Source organism: Stomoxys calcitrans, chromosome 5, assembly GCF_963082655.1.
Source record: "Stomoxys calcitrans chromosome 5, idStoCalc2.1, whole genome shotgun sequence".
Lineage (NCBI taxonomy): Eukaryota > Metazoa > Arthropoda > Insecta > Diptera > Muscidae > Stomoxys > Stomoxys calcitrans.
The window spans coordinates 72,520,448-72,543,005 of NC_081556.1; the positions used below are offsets into that span (position 1 = coordinate 72,520,448).

A 22,558-nucleotide genomic window follows, 5' to 3' on the forward strand; every position below is an offset into this window, starting at 1 on the left:
GGACTTGGTTTGTCGCTGAATATATTTTGGAATAGAAAATTATTGTTTTGGTAAACCATGGTTCCGCAAAGTTTGAGATGCAACCAATATACAGTGGTGGAAAAAATAATAGGGACAACAGTTACTAAGAATAATATTGCATAAAAAGAGTAAGAAAACGTGATTTCTTCTCGTAGACATGTTGGGCTTTGAACGGTAAACTTAAATTTGATATTAAATATCATATAATTCACGTATATTCGTTATGGTATTTTTTTTTTTTTTTTTCATTTCGTAAAATAAAAAATAAGCACATCAAAATGGTTAGTGAAGTTCACATAACTAAAAAAGAAAAGAGAAAAAAGTGATAAAAAAAAACATAAATTATGACCCAGAGGTTTTCAATAAAGTTAAGGACCATGAATAAGATAGGCCTTCCAAACCGGAATTCCACTAGTCTTGAAGTGTGCTTTGAGTCGTTAACTTACATGAACTGTTACTTAAGACAATTTTTCCTCGGAGACATTTTACTCCCTAAGATAACTTAGCAATCCGCAACACACATTTTGTCCCTTATTCAGAAATTGGTATACGGACTAGATACAGAAAAACACCTACAAATCATCCATCCATCCAGACACGGCCTTCTAAAGGTGCTTAGGATTATATTCTTTGGCTCTGGATCGACAGACGTAAGCTATTCCGTTTGATAAAAGAAGCAAATAAATACCAGGACCAAAGGATATAATCCTAAGCACCCGTAGAAGGCTGTAAAATATGTGGGCGTCTCATTGATGATTTGTGGGTGTTTTTCTGCATATGGTCCGTATCACAATTTCTGGATTAGGTACAAAATTTGTGTTGTGGATTACTAGGATATCTTAGGAAATAACGTGTTTTCATTTGCTGACGAAAAAATGGCACTTAATTGACAGTTCATGTAAGTTAACGACTCATAGCACTCTTCAAGACTAGTGTAATTCTAGTTTCTCGTTCTAGTCCATACGACTGATCGCTGCGGGTTTATGATGGCTATTGGTCATTATAGGCGCCAATAACCTGCCTTGTTATATCGACCATCATAGGCACTCAATATTTAAGATAGAGCCGGTGCCGCCCGGTCTCTCAATGAGACTTTCCACTCGATATCGTTGATTGTCCGAGATTTTAGATCAAAGTTCCAGCCTGTGTGGTGCTCATAGTTATCCCGTGCCGGGACATAAATATTAATTTCGTAAATATCTCGCATAATGTTGTTGTTGTTGTTGTAGCAGTGTTGTACAGTTAGGCGGCAGCCCTTGTCGATGAAGGAATCCATCGGATGAATCCGGTGCATACAACCGGCTGCCATGGGTTTGTCTTGCATAAAATCTTTGTTATATTGTTGTATGTGAATACAAAATAAATAAATATCAACATTTTAAAAAAAGATATGACAACCGCTTTCCTTTAGCCGAGTTGATACCGTGTTCGAAATATTTGTGTGGGTCTTTAACGGACTGCCACTGATAATATAACACTTTAACTATTTTTGAAATTTCGAAAACAACAGTATTTATTTTTGCAGTTCCGAAATTTGTTCCAAAACAGATTAAAGTCGTTTATCTAAATCAAGGGCAACATATACCAAAATATGAAAACTGATATATGGTGATCACTATATATCGTAACGAATCATGGCGGCTAGGTGGCGTCTTAGTTTTAACTTAGTCTTGACTTGCCTTAACTTAGCCTTCAATAAGGAAATGAAATCAAATATGAACGAAATTAGCTTACATCGCGTTTTTTTACACATGAAACAAAAAAGTGCACGCTTGTTGAATCCAGGTTATCAATTTTATAATATATGCAGAATATTTTTTGTTTGTTTTTAGAAATGGTGTTTTGAATGAAGACACACATTGCTGTAATATTGACATGATTTGCTCTGTATGTGTTTTTGTTTTGCTGTAATCGGAATAGTTTTTGAACAAAAAAATTATAATGCTGCTTTTCTTATTACTGAATATTCCATTGAAATTAAATAAATAAGCGTTCTGTTAAAAACAATAAAATAATTTTTAACAAAACATAAGGTGTAATGAATAAAAACACGTAAGACACAACTATTACTGATACTCAATGACGTGCCATATACAATATGCTTACCCATTAAACTAGATGTCGCACAATATCAACAGTTGTACCAATAATCATAATTGTTTGCTTCAATTTTTATTGCAGGTGTCTTAGATGCTATACAATCAGATTTCCATATGCCCGACGATGATGCAGGTCTTCTGCAAACGGTTTTTGTGATATCCTATATGGTGTGTGCGCCGATTTTCGGATACATGGGTGATCGATATTCAAGACGATGGATCATGGCCATCGGTGTATTCCTGTGGTCAACAACAACGCTGCTGGGCTCATTTATGAAAGATTCCGGCTGGTTCATGCTATTTCGCGCCCTAGTGGGCGTGGGAGAGGCCTCCTACAGTACGATTGCACCAACAATTATATCAGATTTGTTTGTGCACGACATGCGTTCGAAAATGTTGGCCGTTTTCTACTTCGCTATACCGGTTGGTTCTGGTTTTGGGTAAGTACCAACGATGCCATTAGTATTTTCATGTGTTTCGATGTGTGTTTTATCATTCGATTTAATGCAATAATGTTCATTTGGCAAAATATCATCAAGTTCAAGATCACCACGAGTAAACAAAAAAAACATGTTTTCATATGGGAACGTTGGCAGGCAACGAGTTCAATTCTTGTCTCTGAGTTCAATAACTAAGGTTATTTTTACAAACACTCTGAGAATATATTAACGTATCGCATGATCTCGTTGGTAGGGTTGTCATTTTCCTTAAACTGCACAATGCCAAAGCAATTTAATCATCCAATAATTGACCCCCATGTACCTATTATGCATATGATGTTCGTTCTAAATATTTCAATTTACGAAATTTTCTTCGTTTCATCAAACAACAATTATCAATTCTCATTTAATTTCGCCAGCGTTCCTTGGATTTTAGAGCTCAACAAATTGGTGCTCATTGATAATTGAATCACTAAGAGATAAATCAATTGACATGTCCAGTCTATATGGCTTTGGTTTCTAAATTGATATTGAACTATTAACCCAAAGGAAAATTTTAATTAAATTTGTTCGTGCACAGCTTGTAACGCAACAAAGAAATGAAGACAATTCTTCTAAGATTGGGAGAGATGGGAAAAAGGGAGGTCATAAAAACTAATTGATTATTGCTATGCATATAGCAATCAATTCAAAGTATTAGATGTAACGAAATATCATTAGTTTAAACGTAAATAATTTGAAATGAGTTCGCTAATAAAAGATGGCAAACATTAGACTACTACTATGACTAATTGACCTTTTACACAACCACCTAATATCCGATTTTTATGAGATTGCAGAGGCCACCGTGTCGTAGAGATTAGCAAGTGCGACTTTGATGCCGAACGCCTGGCGATCCCGGCGATCCCGGCGAGAACATGAGAAAAATTTTCAGCGGTGGTTATCCCCTTACTTATGACGGCTTCATTTGTGAGGTACTGCTCTACCAAGTAGTGGCGCTATGCTTGGACTCGGTATAAAAAGGAGGCCCCTTATCATTGAGCTTAAACTCTAATCGGACAGCACTCATTGATATGAAAGAAAATCACGTGTTCCTTAATGGAATGTTCATGGGAAATTTAGTAGTAGTAGTTAGCAGATGCAATTACAACAGGCGTATTTGTTATTCGATTTCGGCGAAATATAGAATGCCTTCTAGTTCTTAATGTTGAACTAACCAGATCACTTTTAAAGCCTAACAACTTGCGAATGTGCACGTCCGCTAATTCAGATAAGTCCCTCAGAGAAGTTTAACTTATTGGCAAGCGACCCTCTGGAGAAGTTTTATGTATATGACTCAATATCTCACATAGTATGTCGCCTGAAACAGTGGGGGAATAATCACCGCTGAGATGTTCATTCTGATGTTCTCAGAATTTGCATCCATAACTTGAGCGTTATAGGTGGGCATGCTAATCTCTGCGCTGAGATGTCCCTTTAGAACACTTGAAAATGCCAATTGATCATGATGTTTCACTTTTTTTTGCCATATAAATTAAATAATACCTGAGCATGAATTTTATATTGTTATTTGTTTACTCCATAGGTATATTGTGGGTTCTGAAACAGCAAAGCTGGCTGGTGATTGGCGTTGGGCGTTACGTGTTACACCTGCCTTGGGTATTGCGGCAGTTGCTTTAATTATGCTCATCAAGGATCCTGAACGAGGTGAAAGTGAAGGCTCACACAATCTCTCACACACCACCTACACCGAGGATGTGAAATATTTGGTCAAGAATCGCTCATTTATGCTGTCCACAGCTGGCTTCACTTGTGTAGCATTTGTAGCAGGAGCTTTGGCGTGGTGGGGACCGAAATTCATCTATCTGGGCTTAAAAATGCAGCCAGGCAATGAAAATCTCGAACAAAATGAGTAAGTATGGGTATTTTTAAAACGATTATCCACAAACTGTTCTCACTGATGTGAAATTGTGTGAAAATCACACAATATCAAATAATTTTGTGTAATTAGCGTCTCGTACAAGTTTGGGATGATAACAATGGTAGCTGGCCTGATTGGTGTACCATTGGGTTCGATTATGGCAACCCGTTTGAGACCCATTATCGAGAACTGTGATCCATACATTTGTGCTGCAGGTTTATTGAGTTCGGCGCCAATGGTCTATTTGGCACTGGTTCTTTCACAATCAAGTGCCACATGGTGTTTCTTTTCTATATTCGTTGCTCAGTTGGCGTTAAATCTTTGTTGGTCCATTGTTGCAGATATATTATTGGTAAGATATATACATATGTAAGAGCTCAGTATGTTCTTGTCAATGAAGAGGTACCCCACTTAGCAAAAGTACGCAACCACCAAAAGCCTTCGTCGATGTCATCATTATTGGATGTTCTTTAAGCACCTACTTGTACGAACGCTAAAATCTGTAGGCCGAATATGTTTTGAACTGAGATTTTTTTTTTTTCAAAATTGAATTAACGTTTTGTATTTGTTTTTCTTCCCCTCTCTCTGTTTCTCTGGCGTTCGTTGTAATTTTAAAAATGTCAAAAACAGTGTATCATTCAAATTTGGTGCAATTACTATGATAGCGGGCATTATTGGGGTGCCCTTGGGTTCTATTCTATCTACCAAACTGGTTAAAAATTTTCCCACTGCGGATCCCTTGATCTGCGCCTTTGGATTAATACTGAGTGTGCCCCTAATGACCGGAGCCATGATCATTGTCTCCCAAAACACCATATCCACATATATTCTGATATTTTTCGGCCAATTGTCATTGAATATGAATTGGGCAATTGTTGCTGATATGTTACTGGTAAGATATGCACTTTTGTTCTCTACAACTTTGTATTTAATCATTTTGTAAAGATTCATGTAAATGTTGTTTATGATTTGCGTTTATTTACTGTTATAGTAATAATGAATATTAACACTAATGACTAAGTGTAGCACATTGTACTATGTATGTAATCGTAATTGTAATGGGTACTACAGTGGTTAATTTTTCCCTACTGATCTTTTAATTTCTCAAAAATATTTTTGATTTTTTTTTTGTTGTGCACAATATTCTTTTTATTCTATCTAATAAAAACAATAGCAGGGATCACAACTATTATTGCGGATCAAATACATTTCCCCTGAGATGATCTTCGGTAAAAATGTATTTAATTCCATTCGACAATAGTTTGTTGGGAGTTTGCTAATGATTGTTTCTTCTGGTGTTGGTATTTTTTGATAATTGTTTGCTACATTTTGTACATTTCTTGCACCTGCTAACCAACGGATAAACCTCCGCCCACATTTTTTATTCTCATTTCTTCATACAAATGCACATTTCGCCCACTTATGTTTGACATGAACACGAGACACATACCAATTTTCCAACAGAAAGGTGAAAGCTTTTCGCACCAAATCGTTTGTAAACTAGGCGACATACACACACCCTCTTTGCAATTGTAAAATTATGTTCAAATATGCCACGCCACAGGATGTCCTAGTGTGTGCGCATGAAAGATATGTTAAAGGCTTGTATGCTTTTTTAGTCCCACCCTACCCTTACGTTTAGAGGAAAGTAATCCCATTCCTCATGACTGCGTCATATTCCCGTTGTTTGTTTATTTTTGGGTTGGTTTCTTAAAAGAACACCAACCCAAGAGTTTTTTTTTGGCGATATTCTAAAACATTTTCTTTGGGCACAAAAATGATTGCAATTACTCCCCAAGAATGAAACACCATAACAGGTTTCGACATTGGTGGTGGATGGGTGACGGCGGAGAGTAAAAAATTGAGTTTCGTGGTGATTTTTGGGGAGCTGCTACAAGGAAAGGAGCTGGGCGGGGCCATATGATTTTGACTCAGCCCCGGAAGATAATACTTGAGTCAAATGTAATGTCATTTATTTAATGACATTACATATTTCAAACATAAATTACCAACTCATTTCCCCCTCAATAATTCTTCTAGTCCCCCATCTTTGCATTTTATACACCCTTGTGCAAAAGTTATACGGCCGCATGACCCCAAGCCAAATGAAAAATGCATAATAATTGTTTCATCAAGGATTATGATAATGGTGCTCGTTCGATAGAAATCTATTCGAATAGAATAAATATTTATACATGTTTGACCTATTTTGGATACAACAAACCAACAAAGATTTGCAGCAATGTAATGGAAGGAGGGAGGCCCAAAGTTCGCACAAGTCTTATGAAAATATCCAATATATACAAATACACTCTGCACAGAATAGTTTGCACAAGGGTTGATTTTGAATTATATGCAACACCACATTTGACAAGTGGCTAGGAATGAATTGCTCAGTTTTGTTTCAGTGCCATCTTGGTTTTTTCAAGCATTTAACCACATTTTAAGAACAACCGTTATATGTAAAATTCTCCACGAGGATATTCATTAGCTAGAGTTGTGAATGACTCAATCAAAATTATGGTCGCATTACACACTTTTTTGGCAGTCTACGACGCTGTAAGCCTGCGATTTGAACCCGCCCGTGTAAAACCTTTCTACGAAGAAGTGGCGCTATGCTGCACCGGGCGAAAACAAGGGGTCCCTTGTGTGATGAAGGCCACCATAGTGCAGAATTTTAATTGAAGAACAATTTTAGGGCCAAACAAACCGACCAAACTAATGCGAAACATATTTTCTTCATTTCACAGCATGATCTACTTTTATCTCGACACAATTTTACAATTCTCAATAGCTTGGATACCACCCTGTTTATAGTAAGAATTGTCTAGCATCAAAATGATTTTATTGTCGGGATGCAAAAGAGCCAATTCTGTTCAATAAAAGTGCGGTCTGAGACAAGTCAAATTTAGAGTGTGCATGACTTCACGAACCTTTAACCGACCATTTCCGTTTTTTTTTAAATATTTTTAACTTGGTCTCTGCAGCTTATACCAAGCTGCCTCAATATTGTTTTTCATTTCGTGTATGTGTAGCAACTGATTCAATAGAATGTAGCATTCTCTGTTCTCCCCTTTATTTATCCTACCAACATCAGAATTAACTCTACTTCGTAGTTTTTTTTTCGTTACTATTATAACAGTAAACAGACATTGTGAGTAAACAACACCTTACATGGAATTTAACACTATGAATTATTACTTTCATTGCACATTAGGTCCTTAGTTGATAGCGAGAGTAACAACAGCAATTGCCAACAATTCATATACTTTGAAGCCAAATTGGTATGTGGCACAAGAAAATCTTAAAGATCCCAGTGGTTTTAAAAATAGAAATCGTTGAGTCTCAAAATTCAAATCCTTTGATACGGCCTAAAAGTATGCTACTTATGTTTCAATTAAGTTTATTTAACCATACAGTACCCACCAAGTACTGTAATGATAAATTGTTAACCCAATCAAGAATGCTATGGTGGCACCAGTTCTTTTCTCATTTATCTCAGTAAATGCGAGGAGAATTTGCGTTTGTTGTTCTAGTGGCTCCATCTTTTACACATTTAATGTACTAAATACATGCTTACGTTTTTAACTTTTATATTGTATTTGTTGGTGCATGCCTCGGCTAATGTTCTAAAGCTTTGCCGTTTTTTGCTTTTGGTGTTTTGCACTTTAGTATACAACCTTAACTCATGTTCAATACTAAATTCAATGTTATTGTTATTCCAAAATTCTCCCTATTCCAGTATGTGGTTGTACCCACACGAAGATCAACTGCAGAAGCCTTCCAGATATTGATTTCGCATGCACTGGGAGATGCCGGCAGTCCCTTTTTGGTGGGAGTGGTAAGTAAAGTTTAATGTATACTACGAAACCATAGATTATTTTTTTTTTCTCTCCGCAACGAAATGTTAAAATGTACGAAAGGTGTGCATGAATACATATCGTTCATGTACTTAAAGATTTCAGCATTTTAAGACTTCAGCTCGCTTTGTGTTCAAAGAAGAAAAAAAAAAAAAAACAATATGAAAGTTAGCATATAAGGTATGTTTTTTAAGAGCTATAAGAAAGTTTTTTAAAAAACAAAATTTATAAAAATGCATGAAATCTGTATTTAAATCCATGGCACGGTCGAAATAATTTAATGTTTGAAGATTGTTTCTTGCAAATGTGACCGAGACTGCACCTCAAATGGTCCATCCAAATTTGGCATATCCTTTCCAACAGTTCGTCCGGTATCTCACGAATAAATACTTCAATGATGCATTTCAATGCGCGAACTGAAGCGGGCTTGTCTGTATAGACCCACAAAAAATAGTGAAAAGGCGTGAAATCACATGATTTAGGCGGCCAATTGACCGGTCCCGAACGTGAAATAAAATGTTCACCGAACTCGCCTCATCGCCACAGTTACGTTACAATTCGCATCATCTTTGAAGAAGTATGGTCCAATGATGCCACCAGCCCATAAACCGCACCAAACTGTGACTTTTTCTGGATGCAATATCGACAATTCTGTTTACAAGCGTACCCATTGAGCCAAAAATGAGCCTCGTCGCTTAATGGAAGAAGCTCGCGGTGAATTTACTTAACAGAGCACGCATTTTGATAATAAATTTCAGTAATTTGCAAGAGTTGTTCGTTTATAAGACGATCGATTCATGGTTAAATTATAGACCAAACTGAAGATGTTTGACAGTGAAACAAAACACGAAACGTGCGTCATCACCCTTTATTTATCTTTACCCGAAAAATGATTTTTTTTAGTTATATCACTCTTCTAGTACATGAACGATATGTATAAAACATATGCATCCGAATGCCTAACGCTGTAACAAATGCCAAATCATTCAATCTGGTTCACATGATAAGATTTTCTTCGGATACTGACTAGTGGCACTTTAGCCAGAGACCAAAGCCTCTGGTAGAAATCGAATCTACAAAAAGGCATTTTAGGAAAAACTTCTTTAATGATTACATGTTTTTAAACATATTTTTAATGCTTGCTTTCTTTATATAGCTTTCAGAAGCGATCAAAAAACACCTTCGCACAACCGTCCACAGAGCTTCCGAATTCATTAGCAGCGGCGCTCTCGAAAGTTTATCTCTGACAGTAGCTGAAACCATAAACTCAACAATTGCCAATGCGACAACGATACCATCAACCACTACAGAAGTTCTAACAACTACAGAATCAATAGTATCAAGTACCCCTATGACTCTGCACGGTCTAAGTGCGCACGAGGTAAGCATTTAATAAACTCATGTCTGTAGAAAATATTAACCTATTCAAATGAAATTATCCTATTTTTTAGGACACCGATTTGACAAAGTTCGAGGCTCTCCAATATGCTCTGTTCTCAACAAGTTTTGTTGAGGTTATTGGTGGCATTTTCTTCCTAATTACAGCTGCCTTTATTATTAGTGATAAAAACAAAGCTAGTCAAGCTATTCGTGGTAAGTATTTTTCTTTATATATGAATATATGCTGGTAATCACAAATACAAAAACAAAACAAAAATGCCGCAATTGATATTAATTGTTAAGTTCTTGTTCTTTCTAAACATTTTATTCCTTAGTCTTTGAACTGACAGACTTTATATCCGATTGCGACAAAATTGACGAAAACATTGATTCGTCAAGTTTTTAACATATACCTTGTATATGTACATTGAAAAGTTACATTTTAGTACAAGTTAGAAACAACACTAGGTGGGTTGAGTCTTCATTTGATTAACTTTGTGTTCCCCCCCACAACTAACAAACCAAGCAATGTTGATTTTTTTCCTGTTCTGCCGCTTTTGTTTCCTTTGGTTAATACTGAACAATGTATTAAGCCAGGCAAAGAAAAATTAAAAATGTCAGGAGGATATGTTGTGATTGGCTTTTAAACACAACATTGTCCATCATTTTTTAAAGCATGATAAGTTGTCTTAGCATTGACACTTTACTTCTGCAAAGTGTTCTTATCATTTGCAGTGGTAACTTCTAACCCGCTGCTACCATATTAAAATGCGAGAACGTACGAATTTGTATAAGTATCTTTTATTATGAATAACGTCACACACAAACATACATACATGGAATACACTATAGAGTGAAAATTAATGAAAAAGGGAAAATTACTTAAGGAACATCGACCAGGCTTAGACGTGCACACAAATTGCAATTCACTTTTAGAATTACGCGTTTTTTTATATTTAAGGCAAAAAGCCGCCATGCCATATGTTGTTAGCGCACCCAAAAGGCATATGAGGAATTCATGTGAAAGTAGTATTTGAGAACAGAAGATATTTGAGAACAGAAAAATATTACTTGTTGTTTGTGTTGTTGTTGTAGCCACATTTTCAAGTGGAGGTGGCGATCCTCGTCAAGCTCCTGTATAAGCAAGCTCGTTTCGGTCCAAAGGAGCGATCGCAGCAGGAACAATATGGCCATTAGTTATTTAAAGGCGCCATTAACTCGCCTCGTCATGTCGAGCATCATAGGCACTCAGTATTTGTGCAAGAGCCGGTACCACCTGGCCTCTCACTGGGACCCTCCTCTCGATGCCGCTGATTGTCCGCGACTGCTGTTGCAGCTACTCCGTATGGAGCATTCTACTATCCGCAAGCTGTGGACGCGTCCGGTAGCTGGCAGCTAAGCTTCCCGTGACAGCAATTAACACCACACAGATCAGACCTCAATGTTCCAGCCTGTGTGGTGCTTATAGCTATCCCGTGCCGGGACTTTACTGGCATTTTTTTTTATTGGCTCAAACGGATATTTGTTAAAATAGGCGAATGCGTCATAAAACTGTTTTGTTTGTTGTTGTAGCCACATTTGCATGTGGAGTTGGCGATCCTCGTCAAGCTTTTGTAGTCGAGCGAGCTCGTTCCTGTCTATTTGACCAATCGCCGCAGGAACATGAAGGTCATTGGTTATTTAAAGGCGTCAATAACTCGCCTTGTCGTATCGAGCATCATAGGCACTCAGTATTTAAGCAGAAGCCTTTGCCACCCGGCCTTTCACTGAGATTCTTCACTTGATAACGCTGAATGTCCGCGACTGCAGTTGCAGCTACTCCCTATGCAGCATACTACTATCCGCAAACTGTGGACGCGCCCGGTAGCTCCCAGCTAAGCTTCTCGTGATAACAAAGAACACCACACAAATTGAAGTTCAAAGTTCCAGCCTGTGTGATGCTCATAGTTATTCTGTGATGTGGAAGGTGTGCGTATACTAATTTAGCCATTCTGTTCATTCGCGTACTTTTCCAGTAAGCATTTGCAAGATAGTTATACAGCCTTTACGCTCTTGCTGTTTATTTGAATTAAACAGATGGTTTTCATAAAACAGTTGTTCGGTGCTTCAAATTTCTGCTGAGAAATAGAAACCTCTAGTAGAAATTTGCAAGCTCTCAATTACCAAACTCTCAAAATTTTTCTCGCTCTCACGCACTATGCCGCTCTCTTCTGCTGGCAAATAAAGTCCCGAACGACTTCCAGTAACTATTTGTGCAAATTTGTGAGTTTGAAAACACGCATATTGATCTGCGACCCCATAAAGTATGTATATATTCTTGGCCATCTTGACATTTCGAATCGGTCGAGCCATGTCCTTTCGTCCGTCCCTTAGTCTGTCGAAATCATTGACCTGAACAAACACGTCTTATTAATGTTGGTTGTTGGGGATTGAACATGGATCATTTTAATCCCCAGATCTTGATATAACTTCCATATAAAATTGTCCTACGACTTGACTTCTTGAACCCCTAGAAGCCGCAATTATTATCCTATTGGGTTGAATTGTTGCACGTAGTGTAGTGTTCTGTTACGACTTGCAAAGAATGTATCAATTCGGTGTATAGCCTGGTATAGCTCCAATGTAAACCGATCACCCGATTTAACGTCTTGAGACCCTGGAAGTTGCAATTTTTGTCCGATTTGGCTAAAATTTTGCACTTAGTGTTTCATCATGACTTCAACAATCGTGCCAAGTACGATCCAAATCGGTTTGTAACCAGATAAAGCTTCCTATAAACCACTCCCAAAAATGGCCCAAATCGCTCTATAACCTTATATAACTCCCATGTAAATCGATCTCCCCATTAGCCTTCTACAGCTCCTAGAAGCTTAAATTTTTGCCTGATTTGGCAGAAACTTGGTACGTAAAGTACAAACATGCCCTTCAACTAAGTTCCTGTGTGCACATTTTTAGCAGAATCCATGATGGTGGGTTCCCTACATTCCGCCAACTGAACTAAGCACGTTTGTGCTTATTTTGTTTATATATTTTTTTAAATGGTTCATATTTTTCCTTGCATCCGCTTAGTTTTTCATGCATGCAGAGGTGCATTTTTGCAACGCAACGCTCAAAGTCAAAGCTCCGTTTTGGCCTTACCTGCGACCATCATTACCTACATGTTTCTATAATTTCATGATCTTCCATGCTCAGAGATGTTCTGTATGTCGGTTTTTTGGTTTTTGACTGTCAAATAGTTGTAAACGTCGAAAACGTCATATTCTTGTATAAAATGTATTTAAAGTAGTAAACGTCATAAAACTCGAAAATGCTCAGCTACTTGTTTAGTTTCAACATCATATCATTGTTTTAGATGAGTTTTTGTTGCTATAACGACAATATTTACATTTTTAATATAATAAAAAGTTTTTATTTTAGATTTATTTATAATCAGCGCTCTGCCTTCCGGAGCAGTTCAACCACGTAAAGATATTCGCAAATGCCGCCAGTATGTTGCCGTATACATAAATTAACAAAAGTTGCAAATAATTGTACGATTTCCTTATTGTTTTTCAATTCTGTCAAAAACTAGTTTTGTTTTTTGACTAGGTTTATGACGTTTTTGATTTATGTATTATGCGTCGGAAATGCATGTCATATACGTAGGAGTTTCTGACAGACCATCTCCGGCCACGCTTGAACGTCTGTCAATGTATTTGTGGGTATCATATGCAGTGATTGTTTTTCAATTGTTACAGTAAAGTGTAACATATGTTGTCATATGACAATGACATACATGCTAATGACGCATCTAAGCTAAAGATGTGTTCATTTCGCTGGTTTGTTTAAGACTCGCTGTTTGCAGAAGTGTTATTATTGATCAAGCGATTTAGATGTTTTCATAATTTTACTCTGAATGTCTACACAATACTAGGTGTCCGTAACAGTATACTATATTTTGACAATTTTAAGTCCATTGTGGGGTGCCACAATTAGCGGCTGAACAAGGCCTCTGGTGTGAATCGAATCAGCTACTCGAGTTAGCACTAAAAAGAATTAGATTGTTATAAATTACGCGTGCAATAAATCGACGCAATTGCATCAATCTGTGAGCTGTGTTTGACCGGAAAAGTAAAGAAAGAAAGCAACTCTGATTTTGTGTATGTAACTAGAACGGGCAATTTTTCGTTGTTTGTGTGTTATAGTTCTTAACTAGAATGCAAACACACGACTAAACAGAGTTTGCGGAGTTGCCTTTTTGAACGCAACGCTTCTCAACGCGCCCATTCTGTGTTGGCCTTTATTGTCTCGAAACAAGTCCCCAAGCTAAAAAACTAACAAATATACGAATGTGAAAAAGTTATATGCAAATTGTTTGCGTTACCTTTAACAGTTATTGATAGATAACATGGGGTGTAGTAACCTCTTGCATGTTATTGTTTGTTAACTTGTAATATAATAGGTTAAAACTATTAACTTTTTTATTTTCTCTTTTCTTTCAGAAGGACATCAAGCTGTGCCAAATCATGCCCCTGTTAATATTGATGAAATTTCATAAATTCCATCGTACATCCTCCAGCAACCAAATTATTTAAAAACAAAATCCGTTTTTACTTCGCCATCTTCTTCATTCATACTTTAGGCCACATTCGAAATGAATGAGTGATGATAGATGCAACCGACTGATAAACTTAGAAAACAAAATCATTTTTCATTTTGTTCAATACGGCAATGCGTAGATCATATTTACATAGAGAATTATTGAATCAATGACATGTGTTTTCCTTTACATAGTCACATGGGCATTGGCGTATTAACGTGCCCGTCCTCAGGAGATACGTGTTCCTAAACAAGAGAAATGAGACCAACTGAAAAGTATGTTGAACACTACTTGGAAATATCCTTACATCAGATTATATCTCTAAACTAATTTATCTCAGTTTTATTTCTACATGCATACATATATGATGTTGTAGAATTTTTCGTTATTATTTTATAGCGGTTCTTGCAAATTTGTTTTATTTATCTTGTTTAATAGCGGTAAAAAAGGAAAACCTATTATAAGTATTTTTTTATAATCTCTAAAAGTGAGACGCTTTTATAATTTTGGGAATGCCATTTTTAAATCCTCAATTAAGAATCCATTTTAACCCCTTCGATGCTTAACAAGGTATACTTTATAAGGTTGCCTATGCAAACGAAGTAATTAGCGCAATAATGCCTTATTATGTGCGCACCCGCACTTCTCATCAATAAGTCCTTGGAATAAGCAAACAAACAATCACCTCTCATCTACTAGCTATACATTTGTACTTGTAATTATTTTAGTATAAATTGTCGCTATTAGGGTAAACATCATCAATTGCTTGTAAATATTAGCCTCATAACAAAATTCTCATTTTACTTTAGTCTTGAACCCCTGTATAGTTTAAAGTTAGTTAGTGGTTTTTTTTTTACTTTCAAACAACAAATGAAACATGGAAGCAATGAAAGCAAAAGCAGCAACGCATGCTCATTACAAAAATAAAACTCCAAATCAAATATGCTTTTTATATTTTTCTTTCTTTTTAAGAACATCCAAGATCGGTCCACTTGTGTTTTTTTTATTCTTCCATTTAAAAGTCATTAGATCTAAGATTGTTTTTTATCACTCAACTCAATGTATTATTATGCAGAAAATGAAGTAAGAATTAGGAAATTCTCTGTAACATAATTTTATTTTATCCTATTATTATAAAAAGACCTTGTTGTGGTAGAGTTTTATGGAAAAGAAAAACCCCAAATTAAAAAATAAGAGCATAAATCATTTTGATACTTATACAAATGTGAAATAAAGAAATGAGAAATGTAAAAGACTGTAATGTTTTGCAAATGTAAAAACTACAAGAAAGAAATTGAATTGAAAGAAAGAATAAACAAATAAAAAACCAAGATTATATAAGATTTAATTTTAACCATAAAATAAAAGAAAATTCTAAATTGAAGTGGAAATGTATTTGTTTTTTTTTTTTTTTTGTTATGTTTATACCCTCCACCATCGGATGGAAGTATGTTCATTTCGTCATTCCGTTTGAGACATATTGAAATATTAAGACCCAGTAAAGTCTATATATTCTTGATCGTTGTTGTTGTTGTTGTTGTTGTAGCAGTTTATTGTGTTCTATCTTTCATCTGCTTGATTCTGTTGAGTGTCAAGACCCAGGAACTCTGCGACTAAGATGGGGTGCGTCTACAGGGATCTGGGTCTGAGTCGAGTGGGTCTGGCCGGGCAGTTAAACAGGTGACGTGTATCGTGCGGTCCCTGGGTACAATCGGGACATACATCTTGCACGTCGGCATCAATCCTAGCTCTGTGGGAATTAAGGCGGCTGCATTTGCCAGAACGTAATTGAGCCAGAACTACTCTGGTTTGCCGGGGGAGGTCAATTTCTTCGGGTGCAATTGGTGGCGGTCGTTCTCCAAGGACTACATTCACCCGGTAGCCAATTACCGCATCTGCTACCGTGTCTGCATGAATGTTGTTTAGACCCGCTTGATATACCGCTTTATCTAGAGGTTCTCTCTTGTAGCGCTGAACCTCACGCTCTAGATCGTGTAGATCTACCTTAAGGCTTCTGGGCGGTGGATATCTATCCACAAGATGATGATTTGGATGGTTTCTGCGATAACAGCCCAAAAGGTATTGCTTGGACAGCATGTAGTTATGGCTTCGCACTGGTAGGATCTTTGTCTCCTGATGGAGGCGGTCCACATGAGAACTGAGGAGACAGCCCTTCGCAGTTCGGAGGGCGGCATTCTGACAGATCTGAATATTATTCCACTGCGTGTCACAAAGTTGACGAGACCACACTGGCGCTGTATAACTTACCAAAGACCGGCCAATTGCTTTGTACGTGGTCAACAAGGTTTCTTTGTCTTATTTCTACTTTTGACTTTATCGCAGATTGCTGTGGCATGTGAGGAGAATGTGTAAGAGCTGTCAAATGTGACGCCAATTATTATGTGACACTTGATGCTCGAAATCATTTCTCCATCGACCATCACAGTCAGCTCAGTATTTACCTCACGCGTATTTGTAGTGAACAATGTGGCTGAAGATTTGGTGGCAGATATCTTCAGATTTCTTGCAGCGAAATATGAAGCAAGTCCCTTGAGGTAGACGTTCAACCTATCGCAGATGTCATCAATGGGTGGGGGGCCTGATGCCATGATCGTACAATCGTCCGCATATGATACGATCTCTATGCCGTCTGGAGGGGGTGGGATGGAGGATAGGTAGAGGTTAAACAGTGCCGGAGATATCACCCCATCTTGGGGAACTCCCTGTTTCACTCTACGGTGTTTCGACTTCTTATCCCTAAATTCCACAAATGACTGGCGACCACACAGATAATTCGCGACCCATCGTTTCAGGCCTGGCTGGAGGGACGTGTTGGCGATGTCCTCAAATAATTTGGCATGGCTGACCGTGCCCAACGCCTTAGAAGATTTGGCGCCACGGATGACATTCGTAACTTCGCCCACGGTAAATTGTGATGGCTGTTCATCGGCTCGGAGACCACGAATACGGCGAATGGCTCTCCTCCTTGCCCTGTCTCTCTCGGGATGCACGATAAATTGACGGTTGAACAGCCTGGCGCATCTCTTCGGATCAGTCACGGTTATCTCGCCAAAAGTGACTGAGGTCCTGTCATCCCGTCTACCGGGGTTCAAGAGTGACTTAACAGTGGCCCACAGTTTGCCAACACCGGTGCCTAAGTTACATTGCTCCAATTGTTCCAGCCACAAGTTCCGCTTATGTTCGTTGACTACCCTGTTTTTTTTCCAGATTTAGCTCGCTGATTCTGGGGATAGCGGGATTTATAACACGAATCCCATCACGCTCGTCTGCGAGTACCACAGCTTACGCCGGGAAATTGGGCCGCACTTGGGGTATTCGACCGGCTGGTATAAGGCGAGCGGCTGCTGCGTTAATGATGTCTCTGAATTTCCTCTCGGCCACAATCACATCAGAGGGGGGTGGCAGTTCACTGAAGCGGCGATTGGTATTCTCTCTGAAGCCAGTCCAATCGGCCTTCTTATAATTGATTGATGGTGTATAGCGAAGGCCAATCCCCCACCTCCATTCCTTGAGCGATCCTTACGTAGCACATTGTAACCGTGACAACTGTGCAAGCAGGTGTTGGTCAGCTTTGTCTCCTGGATCGCTGCGACCAATATGCTCTTCCGACTTATAAAGTACACGATCTCATCGATCTTGCCACGAAGTCCGTTGCAGTTTAACTGCAAGAACGATAAACTTCCCGGCACTGGCCTGGCAATATTAGGGCTAGGATGCTGCCGTTGCGTAAATTGCCGTACGGGAGAGGTCAGGAAGTCACATAGTCCGACGACGAGGACGCCGAAGGCTGGCTATGCTGCTGGCTATGTTCGAACAGCACCTTGCAACATAGCCAGTATGACTATACTCCCGTAGTAATGTTAGGCCAGAGCAAGATCGGAAATGTACCCACACCATGCACCGGTTATACCTCACCGACACCGACCGATGATGAAGGCGGTTCTGGCAAACCGAACAGAACCAGGGTCTAGGTTTATTTTCAATCCCGGCACGGACCAGAAGCGTGCGGAGAAGGCACTCCGGGATGTGCCTCTCCCATGACGAAAAAAGACGAACACGTACACTGAGGCGGCAGCCCTTGCCGATGAGGATTCCATCGGGTCAATCCGGTGCGTGCAACCGGCGGCCATGGGACTGATTCTTGATCGTCTTGACATTCTGAGTCGATTTAGCCATGTCCGTCCGTTTGTCTGTGTTAGTCTGCGCTAGATCGGTTGGGATTGTAATTGGATCATATCACACCTTTTTTACATTTCTCTTACGAGACGAGCTTTTTTAATGATCGAAGATTTTTTTGCAACGGAAAAGTAAAGCCAGAAGATACCACAACATCAACCACAGCATAAAGCGTTTCGATTCTTGGTGGAATCTCATCAGATGCTTTTAGGTGTAAAGCCTTCAAGGGCCGTACGTTGGTATGTTGTACTTGTATCAAATTTGTTGCAAAAAAGCCTCAATGATATAATTACCACATCAACAACGCTCGACAACCCTGTCTGCCAGTTATTCTTTTTCCAATACATGTGTTTGTGTCTGTATTGGCAGATCTCTTGCCCAGCAGGCCACGTCCCAGTCGCTCAAACGTCTACCATGACATTTAGGTCTGCTCCGGTTTTCGAAAAAGCAAAACGAAAGGTTTTGATGGCCTTATATCTTGCAAACCTCAAGTGATATCATACCATAAAAGAAGAGGATTTAGAAAATATAGACACAATAATTTTTTTCGTTTTACGTTTTCGAAAACCTGAACAGGCCTCTTCAAAGACTTCTTCAAGACAATTTGAATTTTGTCACCGATATGCCATATAAGCTGACATATCTTACAGAGTTATTCAGTAACTCTGTAAGATATAAGCTGACATATCTTACAGAGTTATTCAGTAGTCGTTGAGTGGAGCGAACGCGTTTTCATTTCACCCCACAAAGAAGAATATCTGTATAACGGAATAGGTTTGTCTTAAATTCTTGCAAGAATTTATCGCAAAAAACATTGACTTTCGTCGTAACAAGGTCCAACGTTTTTAACAAAAAAGTTTACTTGGCGAAATTTTTTGAGTGTAATATTGGTAACATCACTGACGACCAGCGTCGTCATAAATTGAAAATCAATCGGAAAAAAATTCGGAAGACTACTCAGAAGAAGGCTTAGGCAAAACAATTTAGATTATCCAAGCACAGAAGACATTGACGATAATGTCAACAGGAGTATGGCTGCTGTAGTGGGATCTTTCGAGCATAGTTGTCCTCTTCGAGAAAGGAAATTAGCCCAAGAAAAACACCGAATGACCGGGGTGATTCGCAATATTGGGAAAAGGTCCCCAGACTTTATAACAAAGCACGCCGTAAGCATCGAAAGCGTTAATGACGCCGCCATGATGAAAAAGTTTTTCTAAAAAACCTATGTAAAAACTGAAACTTTAGTAGACAGAAATCTGGAAGCATTGTTCTACGAAAAACAGTTCTGGGTATGTGTGGTCCACCAAATTGAAGGTGTTGATCTCCCCTTTGATTGAAATACGCACTTTTTTGAACGAAGTCCATTTACGGCTTCCAAACTGGATTTAGTGTCCTGCACTACAGTTTCAAAATAACAATCTGGAAGGATATTTCTACGAAAAACAATTGTGGTATTTGTGTGATCCACCAAATTATAGATGTTGATCTCCCGTTTTATTTGGTATACACACTTTTTTTACGAAGTCCATTTATGGCAATTCAGCAGGTACGTTGTCAGGACCCTTGATATAACGAAAAGGTAGCATACAGCAAGCAGCTGAGTAAATTTTGTTCTCGTGAAGTGCACTGTCAACGAGTTTTGGGTGTGTGTTTGCATTATAGTTAAGAACCATAACACACAAACAAAGGAAAATGGCGCGTACTAGTAAAATATTCAAAATCAGAATTGCAGTATTCACTGATTTTGACAGATAGTGCACTCAATATTTAGCTGTTGGCCAACTGCTCCTATCTGTAAATGAATATGTCTTGGTCAGGACCGGCTGATTTGTCGTTTTTGAGTGAAACCAAAACGTCCCCAATTTCTTTGCAGGTTGATGGGGCTGTAGATATATCCCTGCGTGGGTTTCTGCCCACTGGGGGAATAAGAGGGTCGGAACTTACGTTCTCGGTTGTTGGTCTTTCGGAGCTGAAAAATCAACGCCATCGCTCTAATTGCTCTTCCAATTCCAATTCTTGTTAGTTCCAATCCGTCCACATTTTTTATTATTGCCGTTGGCCTTACATTGTTCCCGCTCATGTGTTTTATTGACTCGCAAATACCACGCATGTTTCCGATATGAACTGCATTTTCGGCTTATTCTGCTAGCATATTAAAGCATTTATATTCCCTTATTTCTGCAAACTAGGCGTTTGACCAGCGAGGCGGAGGCGCGATATTCAGTCCTGGCTGCGGTTTTTGTTACACTTTATTTTGCCCATAGCAGAGCGAACTAAGAAAGAGTTATCTTTTGGTCCAAAAGAACCTCCTTATACCCTCCACCATAGGATGGGGGCTATACTACAATATATTCATCATTCAGTTTGTAACACATCGAAATATTGCTCTGAGATTCAACAAATTATGTAATATTCATAATCGTCTTGGCATTCTAAGTCGATTTACCCCTTTCCGTCCGTCTGCCTTTCGAAAGCACGCTAACTTTCGAAAGAATAAAGCTAGGCACTTGAAATTTTGCACGAATACTTCTTCCTATTAGTGTGAGTCGGTTGGGATTGTAAATAGGCTATATCGGTCCATCTTTTGATATAGCTGCCATATAAACCGATCCTGGATCTTGACTTCTTGATCCTCTAGAAGGCGCAATTCTTACCAGATTTGACAGAAATTCATCATAAAGTGGGTTTTTGACTTCCAACAACTGTGCCAAGTATAGTTCAAATCGGTTCATAACTTGATACAGCTCTCATATAAATCGATCTCGGATCCTGATTTCTTGAACATCTAAAGGGCGATTTGACAGAAATTTTACATGAAGGGTTTGGCCATGAACAACTGTTTCAAGTATGGTCCAAATCGGTTCATTACCTAATATAGCTCCTATCTCGATCTCGGATCTTTACATCTTGAACCTCTAAAGGGCGCAATTATTATCCGATTTGGTTGAAATTACGCACGAAGTGTTTTGTTTTATCTTTTAACAGTTGCGCCAAGTATGGTTCAAATCGGTTCATAACTTGATATAGCTCCCATATAAACCGATTTCCGATCTTGACTTCTAGAGCCTACAAAGGGCTCAATTATTATACGATTTGGCTGAAATTTTAAATGAAGTGCTTTAGTTTGGCCACCAACCTGATATAGCTCCCACATAAACCTATCTCGGATCTTCACTTCTTGAGCCGCTAGAGAACCGATTTAGCTGAAATTTTGCATGAAGCGTTTTTTTTTGACTTCCAACAACTGTGCCAAGTATGGTTTAAACCGGTCGGCGCATTGGAGAAAATGATATCCCCGATTAGCTAAGCCGTTAAATTTATCGCCGTTTATTAAACACTAGCTGAACCGGGCCCGCTCTGCTGCGCCTTCTTTTACTTTATATGGAACAAAATTATCATTTGAATATGTATTTTCGACAATTAAGGGGCCTTTAGTGAAATACCATGCTACGAAAATAATATATGTATATCGCTTAACTAACAATATAAGAATATAAATTCCTTTATCTGAATCCTATATGATCTTTATTGCTTTATGAATTCGCTCGGAGGGTTTAGAGCCATTAACTTTTGGGTGTTTGATATACTCTATTCTTAAAAGTCTTTATTTCAGACCGATATTGTTCCATGTCCGATTTGGGGGTGTTTTCGGGGGTGAGGTGGTCTCCTAGACACTTGGCCCAAAAAAAAAATATCAGCTTCGTGCCCAAATACCATTTATTTAAACCCGATATTGCCATTGGTTTAAGGGGAGTATATGAGATGAGGCGTCCTCAAAGGGACGGTGTCCCTAATACATGGTCCCACACTTAGATATCAGATTCGTTTTCTACTTTCAAATACCTTTATTGAGCCCCACATTGACGTGGTCGGTAAATACGCTCGATTTGGGGGTATTTGGGGAGTGGGGTGGTCCCCCAAACACTTAATACCCAAATTGTCATTGTGAGCAAATCCAAACATCCAAATCCAGCAAATTGTTATGGAGGGACGTCACCTAGGCAGTTGGTCCCGAATTTTGATATCAGATTCGTCATCTACTCCCAAATACCTTTCATTTG

At 38.5% G+C, this 22,558-nt stretch overlaps 1 protein-coding gene across 5 annotated transcripts in view; it reads left to right on the top strand.

Annotated features, from left to right (window-relative positions):
• LOC106081345 (protein spinster) overlaps window positions 1-15,691 on the top strand; it is a 33,506-nt gene extending 17,815 nt beyond the window's left edge. The window contains exons 2-9 of one of the 5 annotated variants that reach the window (XR_001220347.2): window positions 2,203-2,560; window positions 4,146-4,472; window positions 4,572-4,833; window positions 8,224-8,322; window positions 9,498-9,722; window positions 9,793-9,934; window positions 10,057-10,189; window positions 14,203-15,691. Coding sequence is in view for 2 of the 5 variants with exons in the window: in XM_013243233.2 (XP_013098687.1) it covers window positions 2,203-2,560; window positions 4,146-4,472; window positions 5,112-5,373; window positions 8,224-8,322; window positions 9,498-9,722; window positions 9,793-9,934; window positions 14,203-14,258 (1,469 nt within the window). In the remaining 3 variants the exon portion in view is untranslated. Of the gene's footprint in view, window positions 1-2,202; window positions 2,561-4,145; window positions 4,473-4,571; window positions 4,834-5,111; window positions 5,374-8,223; window positions 8,323-9,497; window positions 9,723-9,792; window positions 9,935-10,056; window positions 10,190-14,202 lie in introns of all 5 variants that reach the window. The other 4 variants (XR_001220346.2, XR_009398340.1, XM_013243233.2 and 1 more) reach the window with 4 other exon arrangements.
• The last annotated feature ends 6,867 nt before the right edge of the window (window positions 15,692-22,558 follow it).